The 24,747-nt window shown below is 43.6% G+C and overlaps 1 protein-coding gene across 2 annotated transcripts in view; it reads right to left on the bottom strand.

The window, feature by feature from the left end:
- LOC147300668 (NACHT, LRR and PYD domains-containing protein 12-like) overlaps window positions 1-24,747 on the bottom strand; it is a 355,313-nt gene that overhangs the window by 119,469 nt on the left and 211,097 nt on the right. Inside the window, exons 2-6 of one of the 2 annotated variants that reach the window (XM_086284980.1) lie at window positions 5,827-5,947; window positions 5,641-5,742; window positions 3,442-3,520; window positions 3,094-3,280; window positions 1,480-2,937 (exon numbers count right to left, since the gene is read on the bottom strand). In XM_086284980.1, coding sequence (XP_086141106.1) covers window positions 1,480-2,937; window positions 3,094-3,280; window positions 3,442-3,520; window positions 5,641-5,742; window positions 5,827-5,915 — 1,915 coding nt within the window. In that variant the 5' untranslated portion in view covers window positions 5,916-5,947. Of the gene's footprint in view, window positions 1-1,479; window positions 2,938-3,093; window positions 3,281-3,441; window positions 3,521-5,640; window positions 5,743-5,826; window positions 5,948-24,747 lie in introns of those variants that run through there. The other variant, XM_086284982.1, reaches the window with a different exon arrangement.

The following is a 24,747-nucleotide window of genomic DNA, read 5'->3' as shown; positions in this document are numbered from 1 at the left end:
GATTAACCTGAAAGCACTAGTGGGAACACAACGAATATGACTGCACATTTACGCCGACATCATCCTAGTGCAAAGACAAAAACAACAAGCATGCTACTAACTTTAGCCGAGTCATTTAGACAGCTGTTAGCACATGATTCTCCTTATGCTGCTGAGAATATAGCCCAGAAGAAGCGGATAGTATAGCTTTTATTTTGGAAAGAGACATTTCTCTGTAATAAACTCTCTTTTCCAAATATGAGTGATTCCTCAATCAGATACAGGGCTCGCAAAATCGCTAGCCCGACGTCCCGGAGCTAGCGATTTTTTCAGTCGGGCTACCAAAATCTATCTCTTCCCTGCCCGTCGGGCTATTGTAGGAAGTAAAAATATATGTCAATGCTTTTGCATTCTTTCAGAAATGTAGCTGGGTAATTATGTCATTGGCATCGGTGAGCCACTGTCAATATGTGACATATTGAAATCGCGTTTGAATTTGCTTTCACTTTGCAATCGTGCGAACTGTGTATAGAGAGCGACAGTACTGATCTGTGAGTGATGATAATTTGTGCACCAATTCCTCTGACATCGTCTTATTAATCGTTAGCTTACTATGCAAACATGACAAGTGAAATCTCCCGCAGCTTAAACATGTGAGAGGTTGATCACGCAGAGCATCGCTGAGCTTATGTGAGTGCGTGTGTAAAAGCAGCAGGAGAAGTTATGATAAATCAGACTATAAGGCAAAAAGAAAGTGCAGCTTTATGGTTTCATGGACAAAATAATTTCTGTGGCTGCAATATGATGAGCTAAATAACCAGGGCTGCACATAAGTAGTCTGCAGGTGCGCATTCGCTGTCAAAATAAAAAACACGCACAAGGGTTAGGGTTAAATTTAAAAACTGTACTTTTGAGTTAAAATATATATTTATAATTTTAATAAATGACAAATTAAAAAGGCATGAACATTTTTTTTGTATCGAAAAAATATCGAACCGTGACACCAAAGTATCGAACCGAACCGTGAATTTTGTGTATCGTTGCACCCCTAGTATTTAGTGCTGATGATCATGTAAATAAATATGTTTAAGTTTTTAAGGGTCCATCACACATTACACTATTTATGTTATAGATAAAAGCCTGATCACAGATTTACTCACAGAGCTTTGTTGGAGGCTTTGACCACTGGCAGCAGCCTCAGAAGAGCCTCCTCTGAAGCAGAGTATTTCTGCAGGTCAAACACATCCAGATCTTCTTCTGATGACAGTAAGATGAAGACCAGAGCTGACCACTGAGCAGAAGACAGTTTGCCATTGGAGACAAGTCCTAATGTTATGTACCGTTGGATCTCCTCCACTAGAGAACAATCATCCAGTTCATTCAGACAGTGGAACAGATTGATGCTTTTTTCTGCAGACAGATTCTCACTGAGCTTCTTCTTGATGTACTGGACTGTTTCCTGATTGGTCTGTGAGTTACTTCCTGTCTGTGTCAGCAGACCTCGTAGGAGAGTCTGATTGGTCTGCAGTGAAAGACCCAGGAGGAAGCGGAGGAACAAGTCCAGGTGTCCATTTGGACTCTGTAAGGCCTTGTTCACAGCACTCTGGTAGAAGTGTGTCTCTGCAGATTCTCCTGTTTCAGACTTCTTGGATGTTGTTTGTTGTTGTTCCAGCAGATTGAGTCCAGAGTTGATGAAGGTCAGATGGACATGAAGAGCAGCCAGAAACTCCTGAACACTCAGATGGATGAAGCAGAACACCTTGTCCTGGTACAGTCCGCTCTCCTCTTTAAAGATCTGTGTGAACACTCCTGAGTACACTGAGGCTGCTCTGATATCGATGCCACACTCTGTCAGGTCTGATTCATAGAAGATCAGGTTTCCTTTCTGCAGCTGATCAAAAGCCAGTTTTCCCAGAGACTCCATCATCTTCCTGCTCTCTGGACTCCAGTGTGCATCTGTCTCAGCTCCTCCATCATACTTGACCTTCTTCACTTTGGCCTGAACCACCAGGAAGTGGATGTACATCTCAGTCAGGGTCTTGGGCAGCTGTCCTCCCTGTCTGGTTTCCAGCACATCCTCCAGAACTGTAGCAGTGATCCAGCAGAAGACTGGGATGTGGCACATGATGTGGAGGCTTCGTGATGTCTTGATGTGGGAGATGATCCTGCTGGCCTGCTCCTCATCTCTGAATCTCTTCCTGAAGTACTCCTCCTTCTGTGGGTCAGTGAACCCTCTGACCTCTGTCACCATGCCAACACAGTCAGGAGGGATCTGATTGGCTGCTGCAGGTCGTGTGGTTATCCAGAGGTGAGCAGAGGGAAGCAGTTTCCCCCTTATGAGGTTTATCAGCAGCACATCCACTGAGGTGGACTTTCTAGGGTCAGTTAGGATTGTAGTTTTGTGGAAGTCCAGAGGAAGTCGACACTCATCCAGACCATCAAAGATGAACACAACCTGGAAGTCTTCAAAGCTGCAGATTCCTGCTTCTTTGGTTTCAGTAAAGAAGTGATGAACAAGTCCCACCAAGCTGAACTTTTCCTCTTTCAGCACATTCAGCTCTCTGAAAGTGAATGGAAATATGAACTGGATGTCCTGGTTGGCTTTGTCTTCAGCCCAGTCCAGGCTGTATTTCTGTGTTAAGACTGTTTTCCCAATGCCAGCCACTCCCTTTGTCAGCACTGTTCTGATTGGTTCGTCTCTTCCAGGTGAGGCTTTAAAGATGTCTTCTTGTCTGATGGTTGTTTCTGGTCTGTCTGGTTTCCTGGATGCTGTTTCAATCTGTCTGACCTCATGTTCATCATTGACCTCTGCAGTCCCTCCCTCTGTGATGTAGAGCTCTGTGTAGATCTGATTCAGGAGGGTTGGGTTTCCTGCTTTAGCGATGCCCTCAAACACACACTGGAACTTCTTCTTCAGGGTGGATTTAAGGTTACGATGACAAACTGCAGCTTGAAGTTCTGAAAGAGAAGAAACATGTAGAATATCTTTTGAAAGTGGAAACAAACACTTAATTCCAAAAGAATGAATCTTTAAAACATGTTGCTCCATCTCATAAGACATCAGTAAATTTCTCATTTATCCAGCAGCTTAAATCTTTAGATAAATCCTCTTACTGCTCTGCAGACGGTCAGCCAGCTCCTCCTGCTTCATTCTCCTCAGAAAGTCCACTATGATCTTCACAAACGCCTCTCTGCTGCTGCTCCTCTGACTCTCTAAGCATTCTGGGTAATCTGGACTCAGAACCTTCTGGATCTTCTTCAGCTCGTTCTTCACAAAAGTGATGATGTTGTCCTCCAGCAGCTGGAACAGAATATTTATGAATGAGCCAATCAGACTGAAATCATGGAGCCAAACATCAGATCCATGTTGGACACACTGACGATCCACTGGTCTACAAAGAGCAGCATGGAGATGACTGTGAACAGAACAGATGTAACAGTAGTTGTTGTACATGTACAGACCATAAATATGGAGTCCAGCTGTGTTTGATGCTGCTGGGCAGACTGACCACTGGGAACCTCTGAGCTCTGCTGCTCCACTCTGTGGAGGAACCATGAAGGATTAGATCAACACAGGATAAAGATCCAGGAGTTTCTGCTCAAATAACTTCATCTGAATCAAGTCTGTCAAGCTTTAAACTCTCAGATTCTGAAGATATATTTTCTGTTTTCTATGAACTTTCTTTCATCAGTGATGGAAGTGATGATGTTGCAGAAGCTCAGAGGAAACTTTGAGAAAACTGTGATGAACCATCAACTAATGCTCTCAGGAGGCCAAAGGTCCCTGAATGTAACTGTGCAGTAGAGTCGAGTCTAATCAATGATCTGACAGAAGAACATTAAAAAGGAGTTACCACTGCTGTCAAAATTAACATGTAGGGTTAGGGTTAGGGGTTCATCTGTTATCATGATTAACATGATAAAAACCTTTAACACGACACATCTGGATGCAGAACAACTCAAAATCCCTGAAATGTTTCTATCAACGCACTTCGGGCAGTTTGTCCGAGTAGAGTTACCTTTGCACACGTGCAGATGTGCAGCACATCTGTTAGTGACGGCAGCTGAACCAATCAGCTCAATATGGAAGATGACAAGCACACACTGACCTCTCGATGGAAAGTTTGAGCATTAAAAAAATAACAAGACGGACCAGCCGACCAACATGAAGGATTCTGTACATCGTGACAGAAGGAATTTTCTTTTCACCGAAGCACTTCCAGCTTAAAATATCACAACGATGCAAAGCACTGATGACACAACTGCCAAGTGGACAAACTGCAGACCTGTTAGTGTTGTTAATAACATAGTTTTGGTTCCTCGTGTCAAAGACTTGAAGAAGAGTGACAGAGAGTGTTAGACTGCTGCAGGATCAGTGCCACCTCCACAGACCTGTGAAGAAAATGATTGTTTGACAGATGGGCTCAGATTCAGGATCAGCTGAGGAGTTTGTGGCTGACAGAATCCTGCAGGTACAGAGCAGAGCCCATCATTAGCATGCAGGACTGTCCCTGGGGGGGTCGGCTCATTCAGGAGGTTAATCAATGTTTACATGTTCAATAAACATGTTAAGTGTGTAAATTTGCCCTTTTCTCTCGAGTCTGTTTGCTCATGAAATGAACTTTGATTCGTTTACATTAAAAATGATGTTTAATGGTGATTAATCCAAATGAATCCACAGTAACCCTGTGATGAGTCTGATTAAACATTTTCATTAACAGCAGTAATATAGATTATATATGATTATATATTAGTGCACACTTAGCTTTTAGTATATATGTTTGTTACAAAGTTGTATTTACAGCAGAGAAGCTGAGTTAAAGACTGAAAACTATTCAAAGTCTCTTTGAATTGAAGCGTTTAACATTCTTTGTGTTTATTCTGCATTGACTTCATTATATGGTGTAAACGTCTGTTACAGGCTTAAATATAAAGTTGGAAAAATGTAACTGCAGCTATTGATCAAGTAATTGTGATTAATCAGGATTAATGACAGAAGATTGTGTCATTAATTAGTCATGTTTTAATCTACTGACAGCACTAGTGTTCACTCTGGTGCCTCCAACTGTTTTACGCCCTTTCAACACCTTCGTGGTCAAAAGTGTACACGCACAAAATCTACAATAAAACCCTCACGCAGCAATAGGACAGACACACAATCCATTTATCTCTGTGTCTCAAACACACACACGTGTATTCAAAGCCTCGATTTGTTCATATTTCATCTGTTGTGTTTTTATCTTCAGCGTTTTCAGTGTTGCTGCATTTACACCAAAAATGTTTCCATTGATGAATCAGATTGATTTGAATGTGTTTCATCCATACAAATCCCTCCCTGGTGGTCACATGACTCTATAACATAACAGGAGTCATGTGACAAGAGTTTCATGCTGTAAAATGTCAAAATGGTTGAATGTGGTGGAGTAAAAATGTGAGATGTCAACTACTTTTCTTCAATATGAAATGTTTGCAGGGCCTGACAGGAAGTGGACGGACGCTCTGATCACTTCCTGTTTGCTGAAGTGGGTTTTCAGTTGTTTAGAAACCAAAGGCTTGTTTTAAAAGACAGTTTAAATGGGACTGAGGGAACGACGTGTTTGTAGTTTATATCCAACAACATCAAGCAGTTAAATCAAAGAGCTCATGTTGCTAACAGCTCACCTCTCTGCAGCAGACACAGGCTGGGATTTAAATTCAATGGGATGACCTTTAGACCGGTCACTCTGTAAGGACACAGAGCTGGGTGGAGGTCCAGGCTGGTTCCTGTGAATAATGATGCAGCAGTGATGTGAGTGCTGAGCTGTGACATGGAGAAGAGTCATGGACAGTTAGAGATGGTCATCTCACCTCTGAGCTTTGGTCTGGCTCTCATGTTCCCCACACAGAGTGCTTTTAGAGGGAGGGGCTCCCTCCTCTCTGTCCTCACACTGATCCATGCTGCTCAATTCAGCTCACACACACTTTCTACCTGCAGAGGAAACAAATCATTCATGTGCACATCAGCTGAAATCCTCCTTTCATCATGTGTGCTGTCCAAATATCAGCTGCTTCTTTCCTGCTTCATCTCAGTGTCAGCTGGATGCAGTCAGACAGCAGTGTGAGGCAGAGGAAGCTGCCATCAGCTGCTCTGCTATCAGTCCACTAGATGGAGCCTGAAGCACACACGATGCATTCACTGACACACACTGATTCACTGTGACTGGAAGCTTCAGTCAGTCCAACACGTGTGAACAACATTTTAAACATTTCAGCTGATCCAGGATTCAAAGAGGATCAGCAGAGTTAAAGCTTCACACTAATTCTTGCTGCTGAGTTTGCAGAGAACTGCACACACACTGATTCACTGCTAATGAGAAGCTTCTTCCATCCAGTAATTCATCATCCATCAGCTCTGCTGCTGCTCTCAGTCCTGGACTCTGATCACACACTAAAAGCAGCTTTTTAACTCGTGTCTGTAAGAACTCTTAGTGTTAGCTTAGTGTTAGCTTAGCGTTAGCTTAGTGTTAGCTTAGCGTTAGCTTAGTGTTAGCTTAGCGTTAGCATGCTGTGTGCTAGCTCAGCGTCAGAGCTCTGCAGGTGTCTCGTGTGTAAATATTAATCACAGTGACAGTAAAGGAGGTAAAGGGCTGTGACGTCATCACGTACGCTGCGTCCTCTGTGGGCTCTGAGTGAACTCAAAGTACAAACTACAAGTACACAAACACGAACGTAGCTCAGAGTGGCGGACACACTCGGCCTCGTTGGTCCAGCTGTGAGTCCGTTACCGTGAACTATGGAGCGGCAGATTTGTGCTGAACTAAGCTGCACACAGCTGATGTTAGCCAGGAAACATTACACACTGACTTTAATGGAGAGACCGGAAATACAAACACACACAGTTTGTTGTGTGAAGAAATCAAACACGAGCTGAACAAACAGTAAAGTTCCTAAAGACAAACTGTTAAAGGAGGAAACAAAGCAAACTTACAGTTTCTTCACACACCAACAACAAGCTCCACTCCACACCTGGACACTAAACACGGACACACAGGTGAGCTGCTTCCTGGAAGGAGGCGGGGCTCCACCTGAAACTCAGCACAGGTGGGAGGGGCTCAGCTCTGTGTGTGCTGATGTGTTAACTTTAAAAATATGCCGTCTGACTGCTCAGACTGAGTCAGAGTAAAGTTCACATGCTGACGTGTGGAGACATGAAACCTTGTTGTAGCTGCAGGTGTGAACACACTGATCCCAGATCAGCTCTGCTGTATTTGTAACATGAACATTTCTGCTGCAAAGCTTCAAATGTTCAGCATGTTTCTCTGTTTCCAGTCTATAGATCCAGTCACACTTTCTACCTTCACCTGTGCAGTAAAGACTGAGAGCAGAGCTGAAAGCAAGCGTCCAATCAGTGAGCAGCATCAACACCTGAGCTTCATTCAGACTCTGTTATTGAAGATGTTGTTGGTACAAAGTTCATCTGCTGCTCACATGAATCCATGAAAGATTTATTTCACTGAATGTTTCTTCAAAGCTCATTTCAACCTGTTGAAGTCATGAATGAAAGTGCAGACTGAGAGTGGATCACATGATGTTTGAGGTGTGTCATGTGACATGTTCAGTATTGTCACACATGTCTAGATTGTCCCTGATATCATAACTGCTCAAACACTGATGATTATATTTGAAGAATTATTCCTGATGGCAGCAAAGTTTGAATGGAGCTCTCTGTCTGTGCTGATTTGTCGCCCTCTGGAGGTCAAAGCACAAACTGCATGATGTCACTGTAACCACCACAGAGACAGGAAGTGTTTTTATGACTGAAACACTGAAATGATGCTAACGGCTGTCGTTAGGCTCACTGACAGCAGTGCTGATGTGTTCATGTCAAACACTGGCTCAGGTCAGACTCCTTCATCCTTCTCCAGCGTGAGGCCGCCCTCAGACCCACAGGAGCTCTGACCTTTGACCTCCTGACCCTAACCATTTTGGTCTTGTTGCATCTTTAAATGCAAATCCATCCAAACTGTAGCCGAGCAAAAGAAGCTGGAAGTTGTTCTATGAATGATGTTGTTGAAGGAGCTTGGAAAGAAAAGCGTCTGGACTTCTTTAAGTTGCTTGAAGAGGGACATGGACGCCTTAACGCCCACTCACATCCTGGGACATTTGATCACAGGAAATCACATGATAGCGTGGGGCTAGATCTCACAATGGGTTCACCCAAGACCTTGGCTGATTGAGACCCACACCCGTTTTTACGGAGGAGGAGTTTCACATCCTGAACATGTGCCAGCCTGGTTTAAAGGGACCAAAAGTAACTGGACACCTGATTCAGTTCAGCTTTATTCATCCGCTCCAAACCACAGCAGCAGTCACCTCCAGGGAACCAGCTGATCCATGTAACTAGGGACAGACCACAGCCCAGAGCACTGGTTCATGATGTGTTTGTGGACTGTAGGTTGTTTGGATAGAGATGAGATGTACTCAGCAGTCTGTCTCTAATGTTTAATGAAATGTTCTGAAGATGATAATAACTTGTGATTTTCTTTTGAATGAATCTTTAATCGTGTTGTAGGGCCTCTGACTCTCATGAAGATTTTCACATCAATGTGCTTTTCACAAAGATATTACAGTTTTTTCTGATTGCTTAAGCACATTTATTGTAACTATTGGCTAATTTTGCAAAACTCTTCACACAAATAAGAAAACCTGTCACCCAATAATCAAAACATTGTAGTTCTCTTGCAAAAGCAAACACAGCTAGATTAACTCTTCACACCTTCGTAAAAATGGTGTTTCCGTATCAAACAGTACACACAAGCCATCATCTACTAAGCACACAATGCGCCAACTGCACACCGATGGTATGAATACAAAACACATCTGGCTTTTGCTTTCTCTGTGCACAAGGTAGGCTATGTCAGTTTGAGCTCATACTTCTGTCATAGATCCATAAGCATAGAGGGATCCAAACTTCAAGTACTGGTGTTTATTCAAACAGATCAAAACAAACACAAGTGTTTATTTCCAAGTATAGGATTATTTGCAATCGCCACAATGACTATATGGGTTACTTGGTCTGCAGTGAACATGCTGCCTCTGCCCCAGCATCTGGTCATCTAGCAATTCTGTAAAGTAACAATTTCAGTATTTTTACATCAATGGTATTGGTGTGTTTCTCATTGGCATATGGCAGTGCTACAAATCTTTGTGCAAAGTGACTGTACTCACCGATTCTCATTTCAAGATGTCCTTATGGTACTTGCTACAGTGTAGCGGCTCGAGTTAGGCTGGACCCGTTGGCCAGCTACCCTCAGGGTCATTCCACGGTTGATTACATGGTCCACTATTGTAGCTCTGATGTCATCAGCAATTCTATTTCTTACTCTTCCTACCCTTCCTCTCCCCCCTCTTCATCTTCCTCTCCCCCCTCCTCGTCTTCCTCTTGCTCCTCCTTGTCCTTGTCGTCCTCTTCATCCTACTTCTTCACCTCCACGTCCTCTTCCTCGGCCTCCTCTACTTCTCACTCTTTCTGCTCCCTCCATTGTACTCCGCACACACAGCTTACCTGTATTATAGTGCTTGGGCTGATTGCAAAGTAAACTAATTATCTAAAAAAGTTTTCACATGTGAAAGTGTGCCAGACAGTTGGCAAATTAGTGTTAATGATAGCCATACATGTGTATACTTTTGCTAGGAGTGTGTTGGAAATTTGGTAATTGAGTGTTGTGCAGTGAATTGTGCCTACAGTTTTGCAAAGTGTGTGTTACAAAATTGCAAACTGAGTGCAAAGCAGTTTTTGTGCTTTTTTGTTTTGCAAACTCAGTGAGTGGTTTTGCTATACGTCTGAATGGTTTTAGAAATTGTGCTACAGGAATCACAGTTAGGGTTTAAGCATTCAGAAAAAACTGTAAGAGAGTGTTGAAGCTCATTGCGTTGCCCTCCCAAGTTAGTGTGTGTTAGTCTATGATGGTGCAGTTTGTGTATGCCTGCCGGGGTTTGGTGTTGATGGCTGTTTCTGTGGTTTTCCAGCAGGTGGAAGAGTGGACCAGAACGGCAGCATGCACGGGGTGTGCGAGAACACAACAGCAGGGAGCACGAGCACACACGGGAGTCGAGGGAGCAACTGGGATTTATTGTGTTTACAGCTCTCAATGTAAATAAACACACTGTTTGCACACAGAGCTCTGCGCCTGGGTCCTCTTTCCCCACATCCCCACGGTCTGCCAGCCAGACCGTGACACAGGCTTACTTACTGCAGGCTTTAACAAACACTCCTTTGGGTCCAGGCCCAGCCACGTGTTTGTAAGCTGCTGTGCTCCTCACAAATAAAGCCTGAAGCAGCTCAGACTGTTAGAAGCAGCACTGAGCCCTGTTACAGTTATAGTGTTAGAGCAACGGCTGCAGCCTACAGCATTTAAACTAGCTGACAGTAAACACATCAGTCCAGATGTTACCACATTACTTTGTGATGCTGAGAGTTAAAGGAGACTGGCTGATTAAAATCCCATTCCTTACATCACCGTCCTCTGCTCTGACTGCTTTCATTTAATCACAATCAGAATACTTTTTTGATCCCCAGGGGAAATTATTTAGGTTACAGTGCTGCAGCACAAACAGGAACAAAGACACAACACACTAAGTAAGAAATAGCACAATATACACAATATATACATGCATATATGTACATATTAGAGATGGACCGATCCGATATCACGTATCGGTATCGGGTCCGATACTGACCTAAATTACTGGATCGGATATCGGAGAAAAATAAAAAATGTAATCCGATCCATTAAATATCACGAAAGCACCTCACAAAACTTGCAACACGCCGTAACTCACCTCAGAACGTTAGCACGTCGGAGCAGTATGCATCACGTGATAGAGCGGCTGTGGCATGCGGGACCTGTCGTGGTCTGGATAGCATGTGGAGCTTCGCTAGCAACCCGGCATTTCATCTCCGACAAAGTTATCCCCGAGAGAAGTAAAGCAAGTGTGTAAGTCCATCTCTGAATGTTTGTAAAGCATGCCTGCATTAAGCTTAACAAGCGATATAAGGAGCGACTGCCTCTCCGGCTGCTACTTCAATCATGAAACTGCTTAATGATCAGCTGATCGGCTTTTCTGTCGCGAGTCCGTCTCTCTTGTTTGTTTTTGGTCCACTTTGCACCAGAAAGAGGAAACCAGCGGCTGAACAACAGCAGCACGTTTAAGCTTGATAAGCTGTTGTTAGAAGTTATTTAATATTACTTTCTACTCCAGGATCTTTTTCTACGTAGCTGACGCTGGTAACTGTGCAGGGGCGGATCTAGCAAAGTTTAGCCAGGGGGGCCGATAGGGCATTAACAGGGAAAAGGGGGCACAAAGACATACTTTTCTTTCTTATTCTCATTTAAAATGTCTAGCTTTTAATAAATAATTATCTGACACCCAAAGTTTTAATTTGATGTAAAATGAATAGAAGTCAATTACTGTATATAGTAACTATTAAGTCTAACATATATACCCTAGTAAGCTATAGTACTTTTTCCTTTGGGAAGGCACCATCTGTGCAGTCTGCAATTTTGTTGAAGAAAGATGTTGAATCTATTTAATATTTCTTGAAAAATAATTGATTTCTGTGCATTTTTTTTCACACTGCATCAAATTAAGGTTGATTACGTCGATTAAGCATCATGAGGTGGAGCGTGAGGGGTGGTTCCCTATTTTTTATTTATTTCTTTTTGTTGTTGCTGGGAGTTGGAACCCTATTAGTTAGGTTGCTTAATATTTACGCTAAGTACTCTTTAAAATACCAGAATAGGGAGGATGGTGTAGGTTTAAGTTTATTAGATTGATCAGTATTGCTGAACTATGAAATATTTTTTTTTGCATACAGGTATAACAGAATAGCTTTAGTGTAGTTGTTGTTTTAAACTTGAGTATGAACTTATACAAAATGCAGCAAGATATTTAAAAAACAGTTTTGTTGATTAAAAAACACTATATCGGATTCATATCGGTATCGGCAGATATCCAAATTTATGATATCGGTATCGGTATCGGACATAAAAAAGTGGTATCGTGCCATCTCTAGTACATATGAGTCACTTATAAGTAATATGTGAGTGCTGGGGTCTATGACAGCAGGCAGGTCTGTATTTATGTCCAGGACGGTGTGGAAACCCAGCTTCCTCCAGCCGAGTGATGTGTGGATTCACCTTTCTCACTCACTCACTATGTGTTAACAGACCTCTCTGCATTGAATCATATCTGTTATTAACCTCTGTCTCTCTTCCACAGCATGTCTTTGTCCTGTCTTCCTTCTCTCACCCCAACCAATCACAGCAGATGGCCCCGCCCCTCCCTGAGCCTGGTTCTGCTGGAGGTTTCTTCCTGTTAAAAGGGAGTTTTTCCTTCCCACTGTCGCCAAAGTGCTGCTCATAGGGGGTCATATGATTGTTGGGTTTTTCTCTGTACCTATAATTGTGCGATCTACTGTACAATATAAAGCGCCTTGAGGCGACTGTTGTTGTGATTTATATAAATAAAATTGAATTGAATTAAGAAGCTCAGAAACAAAAGTGTCTGGACTTTTTAAAAATTTCTTGAAGACATTTCATCTGAGAAGCTTCTTCAGTTTTACACTGTGTACACAATTATTATGCCAGAACTATTTTCGAGGATTAATGTCATTATGGACCAAGGACAGTACTCTGGGTCTCCTGCAGAACAACTCGAGCTGTGATACCTGAATGAAGAGCCTCTGCTGCTTTAAAGAAGGAGGCTCGAGGCAGAGGTGAGGTGCAGACCAACCAGCTTTTATTCAGCAACTTTAACAGAAGGATGAGAAAAATAAAACTATACAGCACAGTGATGCTGACTGAAGCCACAGCATTAAACTAAACAAGCATCTGATCATCTTTAACAACATCTAATAAATAATGACAACTATTTACTCCTGTATTTCCTACAATAAAGCCTGTTCAGATATTTGTTGCTGATGGAAATGTAAAAGGCTCCCAGGAACCAAAGGACAAAAACAGAGGCAACAGTCACAGCTGCAAAGGATCCCCTAACACATAAACTGGTTCGAAGATATTTTCTAGCTCTGCAGAGGAGCTTGATTGCACGGACAGTAAAAAGTGGATTCAATAACAGCAGCGAGCGCTGAGTGATATAACGGTGCTGCGAGCAGCAGTGCAAAGGCTCACACAGAGACAGCAGCTACACTGTGTGTGGATGTGATCCACAGTCACAGCTGTGGGTTTCAGTCAGTGTGTCTCTAACTTCATGGTCACATTTCAAAGCTTATTGGAGCCAGAAGATGTTCAAGTAAAAGATTTATTGCTGTGCTCGTCTACCAGGATAACAGGAGGTTCATAAAGCTGTGTAATACTTCAGCTTTCCATCATGGAGTAGTAGTTGTGTCCCTTTGTGTTTATTAGTGTGTTCACACGTCTACTTTAACTTCACTCTGTAATGAAAGGATTCAAATCACTGATAAATACATACATGCTGACTCTGAGTCTCAGTGAAGGAGGAAAGGATGGATGAAGGCAGCCTAGTGTGGGTCATGTGTGTCCAGCAGTCATCCAGGGCCTGGATCCATCTGTAACAGGAAGACAAAGTCCAGCCTGTAATCATCCTATCAGGCACAGCGTTTCCATCCAGCATCCTGACGACGCTAACAACCCGTCAAACGTCTCCTCTGGTCCACAGAAGTCACACTTCCTGTGTCATGTTTACCTTTTAAGTGTGCTATTCAAGCCTGTGTGACCAACTCTGACTCTCCAGATTCAATCCTGGTCTCTGCTGCAGCTTCTTCTACACGACTGTTTTCTGTATAATAATATCTGCCTTTCCCGTCTCTGTCCCAGTGTGCCTGCCACTCGTCCTTCATCTTTACCTTCATTATACTCTTCACCTCACTTTCACTGTATTTTATAGTCAAACCTGCACGACTTCTTCTTGCTGCACCTTTTTAAACTTATCGTCCTGTTCATTGCATCAACACCGATATTCACAGGGAGCCATAAGAAATCCACTTCTATCCCTCTGTGTTTGATTCTATACAGTAAATGAAGTATATCAAAAACAATATGTTGCCTAGAGTCTGAAGACATATCACCTGTGCTCACTAGCACGCTGCTAGAGTCCCAGCAAACCACATACCTCCATATTAGTGCGTCCTCCACCCAGTTCAAGCCAGTAACATCACTACCAGCTCCCAGTATAAACTGCCACATCATCTGTAATTCTTTTACTCATCACCAAACTTATTTGTGGGAGAACAAATGCAGCAGCCGTTCTTTTATCTGACAGTGTTGACGCATCAGTAAATATCCTCACATGACCTGAGGACTTTCCCACTATATGAACCTGCTTTTAGTCGCCCCTCCTCCCTCGCCACAAGCTTCCTTTACAACATAACTTATAAAAAACAACTTTATTGACAATCAGCAATAACAATTACAGACAGTCTAGAAGAAGAATCACATGATCAAGGAGCAGAAGTTTATGGTTTTAATAGCTTTTACATTTTGGGAAAGTTTTAAAAACATTGTTTGGTTTTCTTTCTAAAGCGTTGAAAGGATGGCTTTGCATCAGAAAAGTAAGATCAGCAAATGAATCCATTAAAGTTCTTTTGCCTTGTTTGCAAAAGAAGCCAAACAACATTTGTGTCACAAAGAGAGACTTCAGAACAGATCAAAGATCACAAACATCAGGCACTGATGGAAACAGCCAAACACAGAAACAGAGGCACCAGCAGGTGAAGGAGGCCTGTTGTAGAAATGACTCTGAGTGCTCAGGTAGAAACGCATGATAGAACCAGTATGTCTAATATTTGGAAACCAATCTGTGTTTGAGCGTCCTGGATGAAACACAGATCATGTTGCAGAGCGAGGACGTCGTCTTTCCTCCCGAGTGTGTAACTACAGGACGTGTGCAGAAGGTTTAATCGTCCTCCTGACAGTTACTGATGAACGAGTCCTTCAGGGAGGCTCCAGGATCACTGTGGCTTTTACCAGCTGCTGCTAAACTGAGAGGTGTTGCTGCTTCATGTGTGAAGATGTTTGCATGGCTTTAACAGTGCAGACGTTCCTCATGTGCACCCATTTCATATGTTTTATTGTGATGTTTAGTAACATCTGCTTTCCTCCTTCAGGCAGACGATAAAGTGAGCTCAGCCTTAAACATGTGGAGAGAACGTTTGACCGACAGTCCTGGGACGACTGCAGAACAATGGTTTGTTTTTAATGATAAAGTTTCATAATGGAAATAAATGCTGAGCCTGTTTCATGATGTTGGCCCTGCAGCATCAGGCAGGATTAATACTGTAACAAACGTGTGTCACAGTTATAATGACTTTAAATGAAGACTTGGGTTGGATGGAGATGTCAGCTGGATTTGTGCTGACTGTCACTTTAAATGTTTTCAGTTCAGCTTCTAAATCTACTTTTGTATAATGTTTGCTGAGTTTTGCACTTCATGACGCTTTTAAGAAGAGCCAATAAATCCTGACTTTACACAAAAATAAAGGTTTAATGTGTTTAGTGTGACAGTGGAGGAGAGCGCACATAATAAGAGTCATTAACAGAATGGTGACAATTATAATCTGTCTCATTTTAGGAGCAGCTCACAGGCACAACAGACTACAGAGCAATCAAAGCACCAGTTAAACGTCCATGTGACCGGCTTACAGCCAATGAACAATCAGTCCCCACTGTCCCCACCAACATCACTGTACTGGAAAGACTGTGCTGCCATGGTCAGAGATGAACTGGTGCTAAAATGTAAGGCAGCTGATGTGTGTGGCCTTAGCAGCACAAATGCATCACGGCTGCAACGCTGCAGTGTGTTTAAACATTTGAACATTTCTGTGGCTTCAAACCAGCAGCTGCTCTGTACTCAGTCGTGTTTGTGTGTCTGTCAAAGTGATTGTTGTCTTTAAAAAGCCTTTTGTGTTTGAGTTTTGTGAGCAGTGCCGAGCTTCTCTGTAGTCTAAGCTGAGTCGATATATTTGATTCCATGTTTGGTGTGATTTTCAAAGTCAGCAGCAGCAAACGCTGAACAAGCAAAGTTTGGGCCCATCAGAGACAGCAGTGGACCTGCTGACCTGTAGGTGTTGGAGGTGTTTGTGTGCAGCTGTGGGTCAGTCAGCTTTATTTCACTTATCCATGACAGAGCGCTGTTAGCTGTGAGTTAGCATCCACTGAGCTGTTTCATCTACTCTGTCACTGCCAGCAAGCAGAGCCCAGGGTTGGCTTCATAAGCTGGACGTGGCCTTGCTCAAGGGCACTTTAGCAGCACGTTCCCAGCAGTAACAGAGGGATTCAAACTGGTGACCCTGGAGTAGGAATCACCCAGAAAAGTCACCTTATGCCAGAAGTTTTAGTGAGACGGGAACAACATTACAGCTCTGATGTCATTGACCTGTGCAGTGAGGACATATTGAACTGTGAGGACACAGCTTATAGGTTCAACACTGACCCTGGGTCAGCATGTGCAGGTGACATGGTGTTGGTGTCACCACTACAGACAGCTCAGGTTCAACTGGTTCTTCTTTGATTTGCTTCTATAGCACAAAGGTTGACACCAGTCTGGTCCAGTTAGCATCTGAATCCATAAACGTGTGAGCTCGTCCCACCAGAGGATGTCAGCATCATGGGGATAATGTCTACAGCAGGAAAACACAGGGACAGTTGGGTTTGCTGCACATCTGGAACACACAGTTAGCTCAGATATGTTCATGTCGCTAACACCAATACAGTGACTGAGTGCTCTATAGCAGCTAATGCTAACAACTGTAACACTGCTGTTTGTCATGGTTTTCAGACCAAATGATAACAAAACGTTGGGAAAAGTGAAATATTGGAACATGAAATCATAAATTATTACATTTAAACAACAATAATACAGCTAAATTTCCCCTGTTGGCTCATAAGCTGCTCACCTGGATGCTACATCAGTGCAGTCCTCTCTGAACATTAGATAATCAACACACACACTTATTGTTGAGAGGCTGACTTCACTAAACTCACAGAAACTCTTAAGAAGCTCCTCAAATGATGACTTTGGAGTTTTGTGTTACTGTCAGTGTATAAAAGCTAGAAAAGGAAGAAAAGCAGGAGAAATGATCAAAGTGCTGCTGTGTGCAGGAAGAACTACAACATGTTAGTGAGAAACACAAACAGGGTGTGAAACACACTCCAGAGGAAACGCTGTGTGCAGGCTGTCTGTGACTTCCTGTGTCTCTGCCACAGACTGGGACAGACACCAGTGAAACCAGTCACTGTGGTCATGTGCTTGTAGCCAGCAGCCTGTGATGTGAGGCTGCTTGAGTCAGTCGTCTGCTTCCACCATGTAAACCTTGGTGTCTCCTACATGCACAGATGTTTCCTACAGACTGTGCTGCTCCAGCTGTCACACAGATGTTGAATCAGCAACATCTGCTGTCACGTCCTCCCTGGTCCCACAGATAACAGGCTGCATACAAGAGGCTCACCTCTGCTACCTGCTGCTCCACTCCCCATCGCTGTTTTGGCCACGCCTCCCGTTGGTCAGCAGGTAAAGGTGAAGCCTGGGACATGGAAGCCTTTACAGCAGAGCTTCATGGGCCTGTCCAGCAGCAGGCTGAGGAGAGAAAGGTGACAGAGTTCGCTGTTACAAACAGTTTCTCAGCTTTGATCTAAAAGAGCTTCTTTCCTGTTAAAGCAGCTGAGAGTGAGCACATGTTCTCCCCCTGAGGTTCTCATGACAGAGGAAGAACTCACAGCTGAGGAGGACCAGGATCTCCATCCACTCACAGTCCCTGCAAACAAAACCACCATTTGAACTTTAACATTTGTTGTCAGTTCTTGTGTCACTCAGCACATCTCAGCTGTTCCTCTGAGTTTCTTCTGAAAGTCTTCCTGTGATTGGCTGTTCACAGACACATGACTACATGAATCAGCTCCACATGTTCTCAGCAGCAACATCTGGGCAGCTGTGACAGGTTAAAGACAACATGTTTCTAAGTGCAATTAGAAGAAGAAGCCAGTAAAGACGCGTCTGTGATGCAAAGCAACAGAAGAGCAACGTGAGCCACAGTAAGTGATGGAGGATGAACTGGTCCTGTCTCTGTTGGTGGGCTCGTATACTGGCAGGAAGGAAGCTTCTCTGGGATTTCTCCCTCAGCACCAGTGAAGCCTCTGTTTCTGTCACTATTGTCTCTTTGAACTGTGATTATTTTGTGCTTTCACAGCATTTTCCTGTTTCATGGTGTTTTAGAAGCAGCAGTGTGTGTGAGCTCTCAGGGCCACCGTCCATCCTGTATACTTGTTGTTTGTAGTGTCACCAGTGCAGTGATGACCACAGGGTGGCGCTGTGCTGCATCACAGGCAGCCTGAGCTGGGCCTGTTCCATATAACATATATATCAGATGATGATATGAAACATCGTTTGTTTCATGGTGTAAAATCTGTTACATGGTTGTGATGCTCACTGTAGTGTCTGTATTAAAGTTCTCTCTTTCTCTTATATTTAATATAACCACACTACGGACGCTCGTTAGCAACAACGACGGTAAAACCATCGCGTGGCTCCGCCGTCCGCTTCTTTATTTTCCACATAAACCTTTCACAATAAAGCTCAAGATCCTATTGAGACTTTTCAAAATAAAACGAATCACACGAAAGAGCATGCAGAGAGTTTAGGGATGAAAAGCCAAAAAGAGCCGTCAGGGGCTAAAACATGAATGTTACAACAGGCTTTTCCCCGCAGCACGCCGTGTGATAAATACTCACAAAGACTCACAAACGTGTTGTTTCATACGTCGGTCAAACACTCGACACCCAGCTGGAAACACTTCAGGGAAGTTCATCTGCCCGAGATTCAGAAAATCGCCATAAACGCTCCATATTCACCTTTACATGGAATATAAAGGGAAAAGAAGAAACACAGTGCTGTGTCAGCGTTAGACATATAGATATATCCTTGCTTTTAATACATTTGAAGGTGGGTGGGAGAGGTGCTTCTCCGCGTAGTCTACGGTCTCTTTGGGATCGGTAAAGCTTTTCCTCACATCACCATGGGTCACTAACAGCTTTGCAGGGTATAGCAGTCTGTACCTGACGCCGGTCATCCCACGTAGTCTTCCTCTCATATTTGCAAATGCGGCTCTGCGTTTCCAACAGAGGGAGGGAAATCTGGGAGGATGTTTATTTTAAAAACCCTTATACATCAGGTTCTTGTTCTCTGCAGCTTTCAGCAGAATTTCCTCACCAATGTGGTAGTAGTGCAATCTCAAGATGATGGGCCGAGGAAGATGACTTTGTTTGGGACGCTGGCGATTCACTCTATGTGCTCGATCGATGAGTGGCTTCTCCTCGAGAGATAGCGCCTCCGCCAACAGGTGTGAACCAACTCAGTCATCTTGGGTCCCTCTGTGCCTTCTGGTATTCCTGCAGTTCTTAAATTATTCCTCCTGGAGTGCCTCAAGAGCTCCACATCTCTCATCTAACTTCTTTACCTCCGCAGACAAACGCTCCACAGTGGCCTGGAGAGTGGCGATGGTGTCAGAGTGGTTCGAGGCACAGTCCTGCAGTTCAGTCAAAGTGTTATCATGCCTGGCCACGTCGCTTTTTATGTCCGAGGGCTGGATGCTCTGGTTCAAGGATGATATCTCGCCTCCTATGGTGGTAGAAATCTCTAATATGCAAGTGTCCAGTGCTAGTTAGTTAGTTCTAGTTCTAGTGGTTAGTGGGGCTTTATTTGATGATTCTAGTGTGTGTTACATTGTTGTCATATTGTTGAGTCGCAGAGCTGCACAGTGTTACAGTTTCTGTAGAGTCTGGTATAAGGAACTCAGATCCCTCTGTGAATAATGTTCACTGAAACTGATCTGTAGTTAATGAACTAGTCAGGATTTACACTAGAGAATGTTTCTGCCATTACATGGCCTGTATTTGTAGAGCGCTTTACTCGTCCCTAAGGACCCCAAAGTGCTTTTTTGCCCAAGGACACAACGACCGAGACTGTCCGAGCCGGGGCTCGAACCGGCAACCTTCCGATTACAAGACGAGCTGCCAACTCTTGAGCCACGATCGGCCCACATATTGTTGTCTTTTGTTGCAGACACCAAGTGTTGAGATCCTGTCTCAACCTCCTACATTCTTCCAGCAGGTTACACATTATTTTTTGTATTTGGAATCAAATATATGTGTCAGTTGGGCCTAGTGCAGGGGTCAGCAACCTTTAACACCCAAAGAGCCTTTTGGACCCGGTTTCCACGCAAAGGGTCAGGGTTCGGGAAAACACTGGGAGCCGCAAATACTTTGTGACATCTAAAATGAAGATAACACTGTGTATATTGTTTTTACCTTTATGCTTTGTGTGAACAACTACAGTGTGTTGCTTATGAAATCCATGAAGTGCTACAGAGAAAATTACATTTGATTTATGTAATGAACACATTTTGAGCTCTTAAAGAAATATAACAAAGGAAAGCTGAACTACAATGATCCATGTAGCAAACACAAACTGTTATATCGCCTTTGGGCTTTTGGAGCCTTGACCTGACTTTTAAAAAAAGCGCGTTCATGCAAACATCGTCGGGTCTGCCGTGATATGTTTACAACGGGACTTCTGCTCCTGAACCTCTGCGCACAGCGTCTGCAGGTCGGGGCTGTACGAAGTCACTTTATCTCTACAGGACTGTAAGCTGTCGTCTGTGAGGCGTGAGCGTGTTTGTTTGAACACAGTTCACGGTGGAGAACAGCTGCTGACATAATGTGGATCCAAGACCCATAACTGGCCTACCTGGGGCTGAAAGTCTCCATAAATGCAGGCGTTTCGGCGGCTACACCGGCTTCCACGAGTGTGACGCTTATTTTGAGAAAATAATAGAATATAAATGTATTTTTATATTTCAATATCACAATAATCTTCCAATGTAGAACTACAAGTTAAAAAAAGAACTAACATAAATCAAATCCACTTCAGCTAAATACTTCTCATTTATTTCCATCTTACATGCTGTGACTGCAGCCATTCCCACATCTCTGTGAATGGGACTCATGGACATGGATCAGTGGTTGTTGATCAATGGTCCTGAGAATCTGCATAATTAAGATGAAGGAACGGAGCTCCCAGCCCATCGTTCCTGCAGCTGCTTTCAGTCTTTATGCAAATGTCCTGTTTGTAAGACTGAAACCTGCAGCTGAGACTGAAGACGTCACCTGATGATGACGACACGTTTCTCCCACAAAACGCTGCGTCCAGATGAACAGAAGCAACAGACTCACTTTCCTGGATGATTGAGATGCATCAAGACTTCATTGTGTGTTACTTCTCATTCAGCACAGACACATTATTCCTGTTAGGTCATGTCAGCTGTCACTCAGTACAAGCACAACTGTGAACAACACAAACTTCTCTTCAATGTGTCACAGAAACACTAAGTGTGAGAGCCTGTATGACACACAGGACAGACTGTAAGCTCTGCTGGCTGCACAGCACTTTGTAGCAGTTTTCCAACATGTCCTCCACCCGTGATGTCAGTGGTGGGACCCCAGTCACAGCACTCAGCACCACCTCCTTTAAATGGATTTTATAGCAGTTCCTCCCGTTACTCGGTGCAACGCTTCTTAAATGTGTTTTTGCAGGATAAAACACAGCAGGTGGTGTAGAGAGGACGTCAGCTGACGGAGCAGAGGGAGGCAGACTGTGGATAAATGACAGAGTGAGAGGAGAGCAACCATGACAGAAGCACAGGTGTGGCAGATAGAAGTGGCTTTATAGACACTTATTGTCAGTCCTCGTGCATGCTGTGGAAATAAGTGTCTGTGTCATGAGGTGACATGTGAGCTTATCTTTGGTCAATAAAGCTGAACGACCAGTTTTCACTTTGCTTGTTACGCTTGTTTAGTGACGTCTGGGTTTCTGTGGAGCCCGAATTTTGATGAGTTCTGGTGAAATCATCTGAGATCATCTGAGCATCGGTGAAGAGTCAGCAGAGAAAGTGTGGGACAGAAGTTTGCTTTGGACACATGGACTGAAATCAAAAAGTAACAAACAGGATTTCCAATGGACAGTATGGAGAAGTGAAAGTACACAAAGGCTGTGCTGGAACACGTGTGTTACACTTTTTGACAGCTGAGAACAAAACACAATATTTTGCATCATCTCTGCAGTGTCTCTTCTTTCCTCTGCTGTTGTGCTTTTAGCTCCAAACTGTTTCAAATGGTTTGTCAGCAAGCTGACCTCTGACCTCTGCAGTACTAACTCCTGACCCGTACAAAGAGCGGGCGTTTCTGACCTTTGACCTGCAGCTGTATGTCTCTCAGTCTCAGTTCTTCTCTCCGTCACTGATGGAGCAGGTGTAGTTGCTGCTGACAGTCAGTCGTTTGTTTTCTCAGAGTGAGGCTGAAGTCTGAACTGTTCAGAGCATCAGGTCTCATCAACGTGCGCTGCTGTAACGCCGCTTTGTCCTCTGAGATCACCAGATATGAAACCTGAGTGCTGACAGAGCAGCATGTTCCCCCTCATTCACCTCCACCACCACAGCCAAGGCATGCTGGGAAACTGAGGACACACAGACGGAGAACTGAAGTGTCTGCTGTGTGTTCATCTCAGAGTCCTCACAGGTGACACATTAGCTCCAGAACACCAAGCCAGGTGTTTGAAGCCTGACAGGGATTCTTCCCATCCAGAGGGAGGATTTAGCTGCACAACAATGAACATTAGTGTGTAGTTTAGAAACACAGACTGTGCCTGCACTGCATCTAGTGAAGAAAAGTGTTACTGCCAGAGAACCAGGCTCCTTTAAAGCAGCTGATATTAAGGTTGAAAAATCAACAATAAGCTGATGTAATCAACGTTTCACAAAATGGTCAGCAGCTAAAATCTGGAGCCGTTCTTTGGTGGTAATTAACAGTTTGTTCTTGTTAGCTAATTATGTCATTAAAGGTAGCAGCAGAAGCCTTGTGTTGAAAGCCCATTCACTCACACATTCACACAGTATGTGTGTGTCTGTGTTACACTGTGGACATCCCTTCTGTTGGAGCGCCATCTTGTGGCAGGTTTAAGAAATGTTCTTCTTGTAAATCCAAACTGATGCACCTCCATAGCAGACTGTGGAGGCTTTCAGTGACATGAAGACTTGATTTATACTGTCATATTCTCCTGTTACACAAAGCACAGCACGCTGAACATGGATGAACTGAAACTCCCAGCATCTGACTGAGGAAAAGCACAAATCATTCTCACACTGACTCCTGCTTGATTTTAGATTTGCTTTCAAATCCTCACACTTTCATATGAAGCACTAAATGGGCTCCAGACTGTTTATCTCAGCTTCCTGTCAAACACACTGCTGCTCACACCGAGGCTCAGTTTACTCCTCCAGCCTGGCTTAACCTGCTGTCTGTTAAAAACAGTCCCACACTCCTCTGTTTAATCCTTCTGATCAGACTCTTTGATTTTGTATTGTTTTTACCTGAAGTTGTGTTTTTGACATGGTTCTGTCTGTGAAATAAAGCTCACACACACACTGCTACAGTCCTTCATACACTTAGAAACGAAGCTGCTCCTTTCCTCAGTGCTGACACATAAAGAAGAGTTGCTTTTATATCCAACACGTCTCTGTTCCAGAAAACAGCTTCAGCAGCCTCTGAGTCTGAACTTGGAGTTGGTTATAAGCCACAGGCCTGTGTGCACAGCAATGAGGAAATATAATGCAGTAAGTGAAACATGGATGTGTGGAACAGATTATCCCAAAGGTTGATTCTGTTCATCTGGACGTTCTCAGTGAAACATTTGGTCTCTCGGTCAGGTGACTCCTTTAGTCTCAGCTGACTGCAGCTTTCCAAACCTTTGTCACTGGATCACTCACTTCATCTCCAACGTGTCCCTGACACAGACAGCTGGAGCCGTTACAGCAAAATCATTGATCATCGTCTTTAGAACATTAGCTGGTGTTGGTGGGCAGGCTAGCAGTGCTAATTGTTAGCACTAGTTCTGCTGCTCTCCCTTTGTCTCTGTTATTGTTGGTCTTTAGTGAACAATAGAAAGTGTCTTCATGAGACTGTTGCCTAATGTTCAAATGTAGATAACACCACCTGCACCAACCTGTTACACAGCACAACCCTCTGGTGTAGCTTTGGCTGGAGCACATATTGGCAGCTCCAGTGACATCACCACTCCATGGTGACATCATCTCTACAGACTGTGGCTGTTACATATCCTCACCTGGTAATAATAAGACTGTCCTCAGCTGCACACAGCTCCAAGATGAACAAACTGAAGTAAATACAAATTAGAGTTACGATAGATTGAAATCTTGTAATCAGAGCTAATTCTTAGTGAAACTCTCACAACATCATATCATGATCCTGGGTTAGTGTCTCGGTCTCAGATCACAACATCAGCACAGGCTTGGCTTGGGTGAGGTATTGAGTGGTTCTTGTCCATGACAGCTGCAGGTACAGTGCCATCAGCCATGCTGCACCACATGTCTGCCCAGGAACATTAGTGTGGCTGAGTCTCATGTAAACATTGTGCTAAAGTGGTGGGAAAGTGGCTGCAAGCTGGCTGCACTGTGTCCAATACTCTCAGTATGATATCCACAAACCTCTGAGTGTCACAGAGTGGGCCTGTGCTCAGCTCACTGTGCCCCATTCAATTCTACTTGCATAGTTTTACAAGTAAAATTAAAAGTTGCTCAATGATAAGTTATTGTAGTAACAACTAAGTCCATGGTTATTATTTGTTAATAGTAGCTTAAAGCTTCTGCACCAATCATGGAGCAGCAGGTTTAGAGCATGTGGA

This window comes from Aulonocara sp. 'chitande type north' Nkhata Bay, unplaced genomic scaffold (genome assembly GCF_057382095.1).
Source record: "Aulonocara sp. 'chitande type north' Nkhata Bay isolate Kocher_YH1m ecotype deep benthic unplaced genomic scaffold, A_spYH_male_GT1.1 unmapped_scaffold_20, whole genome shotgun sequence".
In the NCBI taxonomy this organism is placed as follows: domain Eukaryota; kingdom Metazoa; phylum Chordata; class Actinopteri; order Cichliformes; family Cichlidae; genus Aulonocara; species Aulonocara sp. 'chitande type north' Nkhata Bay.
This window is presented reverse-complemented; position numbering and strand designations above follow the sequence as displayed.